Genomic DNA, 9,374 nt, shown 5'->3' with positions numbered 1-9,374 from the left:
TCACCAAGTTGCCCAGGCGGATCTCGAACTCGCAGGCTCAGGCAATCCACTCACCTCAGCATCCCAAGGCGCGGGATTACAGGCTGAGCCAACGAGCCCGGCTCAAATCACCTCTTCTACAGAAGAGTGCACTTGCTTCATAAAGACTTCTCTGTCAGCTGGGCGTGATGACTCACACTTGGAATCCTAGCCTTTGGAAGGCAGAGGTGAGAGGATTGTCTGAATTCAGGGAATCGAGACCAGCCTGGGCAACACGGTGAGGCCTCATCTCTACAATAAATCAAAAAATTAGCTGGACATGGTGGCACATGCCTGTCGTTACAGCTACTTGGCCGTATCACCTGAACCCAGCAAGTCGACACCACAGTGGCCATGAGCATGCCACTGCACTCCAGCCTGGGCAACAGAGTGAGACTCAGACTAAAAAAAAAAAAAGACTTCTGTGTCAAGCAGACATCACAAGGGAAAAAGTCTGGAGGAGGCAAGGTTTAGCTAGGTGCTTTTTAAACCCAATTTTTTTTCTGACACTAAGAGTAATATTTACTTATTGTTGAAAAAAGAAGTATAGTTTTTTAAATAAATGATTTTTAAAACTATCAATAACTGTACAATACCAAAATGGCCACTACTAACATTTTGGCCTTTTTCAGTCCAGCCTGTATCTGGGAAAGTCCTTACTTTGCTGGGGTCAAATTATATCATATTTTGTAACCTGCTCTGTTTTTTTTTTTTTTTTTAAGTGAGAAAGCAGAATTTATTGAGAGGACAGAAAAGCTCCCACAATGGGAAGTGACCCAAAGGGGTTTCCCATAGCCTTCTCTTTTAAGCTTAGTAGTATATAGCCTATGCCTTCTCCCAAACTAAAAGAAAAAAAAAACACTTCATAAAAATGACTCTTAGCCGGGCTCGGTGGCTCAGCCTGTAATCCTGCGCCTTTGGAAGGTTGAGGTGAGTGGATTGCCTGAGCCCGCGGGTTCGAGACCCGCCTGGGCAGCGAGACCTCATCTCTACAATAAATCAAAAAATCAGCTGGGCGTGGTAGCGCGCGCCTGTAATTCCGGTAACTTAGAAGGCTGAGGCGGAAGGATCACCAGAGCCCAGCAGGTCGAGGCTGCGGTGGCTGGTAGCGGCTACTGCACTCCAGTCTGGGTGACAGAGTGAGACTCCAACTCAAAAAAAAAAAAAAATGACTCTTGATGGCTATATGTCATTGGTTGCTTAACATGAAGATGGACAGCTACATTCTTCCTTTTTTTCATCATTACAATTAGGTGTTAGAGATCTTTGTTCATACAAAGAGCTGTATGATGTTCATGGATATTTCATCCACAGACATTATGAAAAACAAAAAACAATTCTGCAGTCAAAAAAGTTGGTTTAGAAACAAAGTTGGATAGGTTATTTATTTATTTTTTGAGTTGGAGTCTCACTCTGTTGCCCAGACTGGAGTGCAATGGCATGCTCACGGCCACCGCAGCCTTGACCTAATGGGCTCAGGCAATCCTTCCACCTCAGCCTTCCAAATAGCTGTAACTAGAGGCATGCACTACCCTGCCCATCTAATTAGGATAGGTTATTTCTAAAAACCTTTATCCAGCCAATGTATATATGACTCTTCAAGCTGGTGGCCAGTTTTCAGCCCCTCCCAAACTTGTTTGCTTTTAGGATTCCATTATTCAGGCTAGTTAAATCACAGTCCACATTTCTAGCTATCTCCATAAGACAGACTCCCAAATGTGGCTTTACTGGGTCAAATGGTACTGCTATTTTGCAAGCAATGACTGTGTGGTTCTAAACCGCTCACACAAAAGGCTGTACCCAGTTACACCCCTGTCAGCAGCACATCAATGTACTGTCCAATAGCTGGCCAGGGCTACGAACTTGTTTTTTAATCTTTGCTGACAGGCAAAAAAAAATGGTACTATTATTGTATCTGTGTTTCCTGGATGATAGCCAAGTTGAACAATTGAGTGTTTGTTAGCAAGTTGTATTACTTCTTTTATGAATTACCTTATTTTCTAGGCTGAAACATTACTTTTTTTTTTTTTTTTTTACTTTAATGTTTTTGAAAACTTTCTTCTTTTTTTAGACACCGCCTTACTTTGTCACCCAGGCTGGAGGGCAGTGGCACAATCATAGCTCATAGCAGCCTTAAACTCCTGGGCTCAATGGACCCTCCCACCTCAGTCTCTTAAGTAACTAGAACTACAGGTAAGCACCACCATGCTCGGCTAATTATTGTTTTTTTGTTTTTGTTGACCAGCCTGGTCTTAGGCCAACCTCCCATCCTGGCCTCTCAAAGTGCTGGAATTACAGTCATGAGCCACCGCACCCAGTCCAGAGTATTTTTTTTTTTTTTGAGTTGGAATCTCACTCTGTTACTCAGGCTGGAGTGCAGCGGCACACTCACAGTCACCCCAGCATTGACCTGCTGGGCTCTGGTGATCCTTCTGTCTCAGCCTTCCATGGAGCGGGAACTACAGGTATGTGCTACCATGCCCGGCTAATTTTTTTGATTGTAGAGACGAGGTCTCGCTAAGTTGCCCAGGCTGGTCTTGAACCCTTGGGTTCAGGCAATCCACTTGCCTCGGTCCCCCAAAGTGCTGGGGTTACAGGCTGAGCCACCGAGTCCAGCTAGAGTATTTCTTATCATCAAAATGTTTACGCAGAAGTGGATTTTTTTCCTTCTTTCAAAAGCTGTCAAGAAACTGATAAGTTTTGAAATAAAAGGTTATAGCTTTGATTTTTAAAAAATACTTTAATGTATCTATTGGGCTCTTGGTGTTTTTCCATAATGATCTGTATGATCTTTTTCTACAATAAGGCTACTAATCTTTTGCCTGTCATCCAGACTTTGAAAAAATACGTAATTCCCCCCTTTTTTTGTTTTGTTTTGGGTTTTTGTTTAGTCAGAGTCTCACTCTGTCACCCAGGGTGGAGTGCAGTGGCACACTCACGGCCACCACAGCTTCGATCTGCTGGGCTCAGGTGATCCTTCTGTCTCAGCCTTCCAAGTAGCTGGAACCACAGGTGCGTGCCACCACACTTGGTTCATTTTTTAATTTCTTGTAGAGATGAGGTCTCACCAAGTTACCCAGGCTGGTCTCAAACCCCTGGGCTCAGGCCTCCACCTCCCAAAGTGCTGGGATTACAGCTGTGAGCCACTGCACATGGCCATTTTGTTTGTTTGCTTTTTGTTTTAAATTTTATTTCCTTTTAAATAACCCTTGCCCTCCTCTCACCTTCCCCCTTTAGGAGTCTCCAGTGTCTGTTGTTTTCCTCTTTCTGTCCATGTGGACCCCGTGATGACCTCCCACACAATCCCCTTAAGTTATTCCCATTTAGATACCTTTCAGGAGGTGCAGCAGTGTTAAGGATAAATACTGGTGTGGGGGGGGCTCCTTCTGATCCCTTGTGTATTGGGTGGTGAACTCTTCCAGCCACTTGATGAAAGCAGGGCAGGCAGACAAGCCTTGAAGCAGGGAGTTCATGAAGCAGGTGTTCCCTAAGTTGACAAGGCCAGGCACGAGCCCTAAGAGAAGTGGGGGGAAGGAGATAACAGCACGTCACATCCAACCATCTCTCTTTCCTCTCCTATTTGGGACCCAGAATTTCTGTGCTGTGGCCTTCAATCTGGAGTCCCATTCTAGGCAGGCCTTTACATGCAGATAGCTGGAGGCCACTCCTGTCTGTGCCACAGCCTGGTCCTAGCGCTGCTCCTGCAGACTGCAAGGGACAGAAGGACCAGTACCCGCTGTGTTATTTGTGAAGACCATCACAACACCTGGTACAGCTTGGCTTGCACTAAATGTATAAAAACACTTTTCATGATCTCCTTTCTTTCTCTCCCTCATTCTCTCTTCTTTATAAGAAAGCAATGCTTCTCAGAACAGAAGAAAACAATTGCTCAGCTGTTGCTACCCCAGGACAATGATTTTGTTCTTGTTTTAACAATCAGTGGAAAAGATACTATTATAACAATTCTGATCAGTCCTTCTGCAGAGATCAACAAAACTTGATATACTTCCCTCTTCTGCTGACAATCTTTTAAAAGAAGCTTTTTATTATGAAAGTTCTCTGACTGTGCACTAGAGGAGAGAGAATGCATTATGAACTACAATCACAACCATCCCCAGATGTAACACTGACCAAATACTGCCACATCCCTTTCTTTCTTCTTTCTTTACTGAATTTCAATCACTATTAAGTAGAGCAACATTTTTAAAAGGAGCATTTTTAAAAATAAAGAAATAGTTTATTATAGTTAATAAGAATAATTAATAATAGTTCTTATTGATGAAACTAATGCGAATTTTTTACCAGTTACTAGCAAGCTAGTCCAAGAAACCACAGAGGCATGATGTAATTAGTCAGTGTACTACTGAAAAACACAATTGCTACATTAATGAGAACACTTAGACAATTAAGCCACTTGAAATTCATTACAAAACATGCCTCAAACTCAAGGCTGAAGTGGGGCTGAAACAGAAATATTTTTACTACAGGGTGTCAAATAATGACTCAATGTAAAAGTATTGTTTCAGACACCGAAGTCCTCATTTTAAAGATACAAGAAGAAAAAAAGTGACGGACTCCTCCACCTTTTCGTACTGTTTCCAGATAACAGGGTTTTGAGTCAAGTCTACAGACATGACACCATGGCCTCATTCTTACCTTTTCTACGCTTCTTTCTTTCTGTGATCGGACCCCAAATAACATAGATTCCTGCAGCAAGGGCAGCGGCAATTCCACCTATAACTCCCCAGTTCTTCATGACTTTGTATCTAGAAAAGAAAATAAGTTTACTGTCTTCCCTCATCACAAACACAACATGTGAGCATGCAAAGATAAGCAGAATAACATTTTGTCAAAATATCTGATTCTCAAGTTAAAATAATATAGTGAGAGGATTGTGTCTTGAAAGCCAGGATATTGAGACGTTAAGATTCAACATCTGGCTAGGCACAGCAGCTCAAGCCTGTAATCCCGGCAATTTGGGAGGCCGAGGTGAGAGGACTGCCTGAGCCCGTGAGTTCATGACCAGCCTGGGCAACATGGTGAGACCTCGTCTCTACAATAAATCAAAAAAATTGGCTGGGCGTGGTAGCATGCACCTGTCGTTCCAGCTACTTGGAAGGCTGAGGCAGAAGAATCGCTGGAGCCCAGCAGGTAGGTGCTGGGGTGGCCATGAGCATGCCACTGCACTCCAGCCTGGGTGACGGAGTGAGACTCCAACTCAAAAAAAAAAAAGATTTAAAATCTAAATCAGAGCACAATATTCCAAAAGTCACATCTCACTTAGAGGAAAAGCTGGAGGTTCTCTCCTACCCTTTCCCACTCCACTGCCACACCAGCCCCTACCAGCCACCGCTATGACCTCAGGGCCTTTGCACTGCTGCTCCCTCTGCCAGAATACTCTTCCCCCCATCACAGCTTGGCTCGCTCCCTCACCTCCCCCCACTCCTCCAGAAGCCTACCCTGAATACACTATGCTATTCGAGACTGCACCCCTGGCCCCCTCCCCAGTTCTACTTGTTTTATCACAGCACTTACCACCTTCTAACATAATATTCACTCAGTAACTGTGTTCGCTGTCTGCCTTCCTCTGCTGGAATGTAAGGTCCCTGAGGGCAGGGGTCTTTGCTTCTTTCACTCACCGACACAGCCCAAGTGTCTAGATAATGCCTGGCACAGAGTAGGTTCTCAGTAATATTTACTGAGTGATTGAACACTGGAGAAAATATACAGAAATGGATTTCTCTTTTAGAATATCAAATGGGAAACGGGCATACGATAGTATAAAATATCTGAATATTTGTAAAGTTAAAGATTTATTTATTTCAGTTTCGACTTGAACACTAGAGCCACGCTTTGCTACAAATGAAGAAATCTCACCAGTAACTTAAAACATCGTTTTTATACAGTTTTGCATTTTCACCAAGTAAGGCAAACCATAATGTGTATATATCTACGTATAATGTACACTTGTATATGTGTCACATATGTGCATATATGTGTGCATGTATTAGTGGATCATGTGAATATTGTTCTGATCTCAGCTCAGTAAACATTAACTCAGTGACTCTGTCTAACATCAATCAACATTTTTCCTAGTGTCACAGTTGGTAGCTCAATTTCACATAAGTCTTTGTTTTTCAAGACACAGACAAGAGAGTGTACACAGAACTTGGTTAAGAAAGTGGGATTCCATTAATCTGGTTCAGTCTTGGATTTGCTATTTCCTAGGGCATCATTTCACCTTCTAAGCCTCAGTTTCTTTATCTGTACAATGAGGACAATACATGAGACCTACCACATACAGTTGTGAAGATTGAGTGTTAACGCACAGGGTACATACCAAGAACTTAGTAAATGTTAGCTGCTACAATTATTAAGTATTATAATCTCAGGTTCATTAATGAAAGTTTATTTGTGAGGTTTCTTAATGCATTATTATGCTGACTTTTACTTAATACATGAATTCACAAATGTGCCCGGAAAAGTTTTCTATCGAAGTGCTAAAGCACTTTACAAGTGCTTTAAAATCCCTCAATCAAACACTAATATTTAAGGGCACACACTCTGCCAGGCACTGTGATAATCTTATCTCATTCTCTTTTTTCCTTTTTTTAAGTCAAAGTCTCACCCTGTTGCTCAGGTTGCAGCACAGTGCCACGCTCACAGCCACTGCAGCCTTGGCCTGCTGGGCTCAGGAGATCTACACCACAGCCTTCCAAGTAGCTGGAACCACAGAAGTGTGTCACCACACCCAGCTAATTTTTTAAATCATTGTAGAAATGAGGTCTCACTAAGTTGCCCAGGCTAGTCTCGAACCCCTGGACTCAGGCAATCCTCTCTCCTTGGCCTCCCAAAGTGCTGGGATTATAGACATGAGCCACGGTGCCCAGTTTGTCTTATCTCATTCTCAAAACAACTTCACGGAAGTAGGTTTTACTATCACCCCATTTTTATAGACAAGGAAACTAAGATGCCAACTTGGTCACAGTGAGTGAGGGAACAAGACCCTGAATCCATGCCAGCCTGGCTTCCAAGTCCGTGCTTAAAACCAGGAAGTTCACGGTGGAAACTGAAGGACAGTGGGTGGAAAAGACAGGAGACAGGACTTGCCCAGGTCCTTGGCAGGGCATAGACAAAGACTGCGAGATGAGTGGTGACTTTGGAAACCTCATTCCTCTGCAAAATGACATTGCAAGGAGAGTGGTAGAGCCTAGGAATGAAAAGATCAGGCTTTTCCTTCCAGCTCTACTATCAGTCAGCTGTGGGGCCACATTTCCCATCTACGAAATGGGGGCACTAGACAGGACAGTCGTTGAGAACTTCCAGTCCTGGGATAATCAGCTCTTTAGACCTGCTCCAGTTCCAGAGGAAGCTGACCTGAGCAACAGGCCTCAGTCTTTTGGGGTCAGCAGTGGGGGTGTGGTGCTCAGCTCCCAAGCCCGGAGCCCTAGGGAGGATAAATAAGAGGAGGGAATGGGAGCCCTGACGGGACTCCCACTGGGGCCTCAGACAATTCGAGGTCCTAGCAGGAATGGAGAGCCTGGTCGGGACTGAGCAACCTTAACAGGTTAAGGGGCCCTGACTGGCTTACCGACCCTTGGAAGACCAGGGTCTTTATCCACACTAATAGGGTTTGGGACCCAGGCAGAAGTGGGGATCCCTGGCAGACTGCATAGGGGCTGGCAGGAATAGAGGGACTGACAAGGGGGGCTGTAGGCATGGGGTACTTACTGGACTGGAAGAAGTGACTGGGGAACCCTGGCAGTCCTGAAATTGGTATGACTGGGGGGCTCAGAAGGACGGGGGATATACCAGGACAGAGGGGTTTTGACAGATCTGAGAGGCACGGAAAGGACCGGGCGCACTGACAGGGGCCCTGGAAGTCCTGGGGGCAATGACAGGATGAGGGAGGCACGGGTCGGGGTGGGGGGAGGTCTAATGGAGAGGGACTGACAGAACTGGCGTTGCGGAAGGACTGCAGGCCGTCACTCCTCCCACCTAAGGGTCTAGGTCTCCGACCCCACAGGACGCAGAAGCTTCTGGAGCGCCGGCTGGGGCTCCGGAGACCTCGACAGGGCGAGAAAAGGTCGCCACAGGCCCAAGCTAGGTACTCCAGTCCCGGCCTCTGCGGCCGCCCCGCCCCCCAATGCTCACCTGACAGCCGCCCCGGTCCGCAGGAAGCGCTGGATGGCCCTGTCGGCCGCGGCCATCGCCGCCTCAGCCCGGGAGCTCAGCATCGCAGCGGCCCCGGAGGCGCGCAGCCGCTCCCGCCGCCACCACCGCAGCCGGACCCGGAGCTCCGCAGGCTCCCGAGGCGGCGGAACTCGCGGCCGCAGTCGCCGCTCCTCGGGGGACGGCGGGCCGAAGGACTGGCCCCTGTGCGGACCGGAAATAGCCGCTGCCGGAGAGCAAAAGCCGCGGGACCACTTCCTCGTTCTTTCTTTTCCCCCTGGCAACTGGTGCTGGCGTCGATCGCGAAGGAGGCCCAGCGGCACGAGGCCGCCTGTTTTTCAGAGTTTACCCAGGCTCCGTTCATCAGCACAGATATCTCGCCTCCGGGAGGGACCCCGGGTCGTGGTTCGGACTTTTCAGTGTGGCGAGGAAGGTCCCGCCCGAAAGCGGGGTCGGGTTTCTGCCACCGTTCGTCGATGGTCCGGCTTGGAAATAGGTCGCAGAGGAGGGGCCTTTATGGTCACGTGACCCGTGTCTGCCGTCATTCGGAAAGAAGCCAAGGTCTTCAGTGATGGCCACCAAACCGTGTATGGCCAAGTACGTCGCAGGCATTACTCACACCAACCGGAACGTTACCCACATTTTTCCTCTCAGGAAATTTAGGGAAGTCCTGAGTCTTTTGACACAGATCGTAAGTGTTGGAGCTGAGCTGGGCCATCAAGTCTGTCCCCGGAATAGCGCTGTCCAACAGAAATAGGACAGGAGCCATCTACATCGTTTTAAGTTTTCTAGTAGCCTCATTAAAGTAAAAAGCAAGGGGTGAAGTTCATTTTAACTGGACAGGCGCAGTGATCCCTGCCTGGAATCCCAGCACTTTGGAAGGCTGGGGCGAGAGGAGAGCTAGCGACCAGAAGTTCGAGACCAGCCCGGGCAACATAGGAAGACCACAGTCTCTACTAGAATAAGATTTTTTTTTTTTTTTAGTTATAGTCTCACTCTGTCTCCCAGACTGGAGTGCAGTGGCCGCTCCCGGCCACCGCAGCCACGACATGCTGGGCTCCGGCGATCCTTCCGCCTCAGCCTGCCGAGTAGCCGGAACTACAGGGGCGCACTACCACACCCGGCTGATTTTTTGTAGCGATGAGGTCTTGTCAAGTTGCCCAGGCGGGTCTCGAACCCGCGGG

General features: G+C 47.0%; 1 protein-coding gene across 2 annotated transcripts in view; it reads right to left on the bottom strand.

Moving 5' to 3' along the window:
* The window catches only part of LOC103271901 (ubiquitin carboxyl-terminal hydrolase 30), a 22,629-nt gene extending 14,293 nt beyond the window's left edge, over positions 1–8,336 (bottom strand). The window contains exons 1-3 of one of the 2 annotated variants that reach the window (XM_008069406.2): positions 8,173–8,336; positions 4,675–4,784; positions 3,350–3,532 (exon numbers count right to left, since the gene is read on the bottom strand). In XM_008069406.2, the coding sequence (XP_008067597.1) occupies positions 3,350–3,532; positions 4,675–4,784; positions 8,173–8,255 (376 nt within the window). In that variant the 5' untranslated portion in view covers positions 8,256–8,336. Of the gene's footprint in view, positions 1–3,349; positions 3,533–4,674; positions 4,785–5,553; positions 5,689–8,172 lie in introns of those variants that run through there. The other variant, XM_008069407.2, reaches the window with a different exon arrangement.
* Between the last annotated feature and the right edge of the window lie 1,038 nt (positions 8,337–9,374).

Source organism: Carlito syrichta, unplaced genomic scaffold (assembly GCF_000164805.1).
Source record: "Carlito syrichta isolate Samal-C Ts95f unplaced genomic scaffold, Tarsius_syrichta-2.0.1 Scaffold311991, whole genome shotgun sequence".
In the NCBI taxonomy this organism is placed as follows: domain Eukaryota; kingdom Metazoa; phylum Chordata; class Mammalia; order Primates; family Tarsiidae; genus Carlito; species Carlito syrichta.
This window is presented reverse-complemented; position numbering and strand designations above follow the sequence as displayed.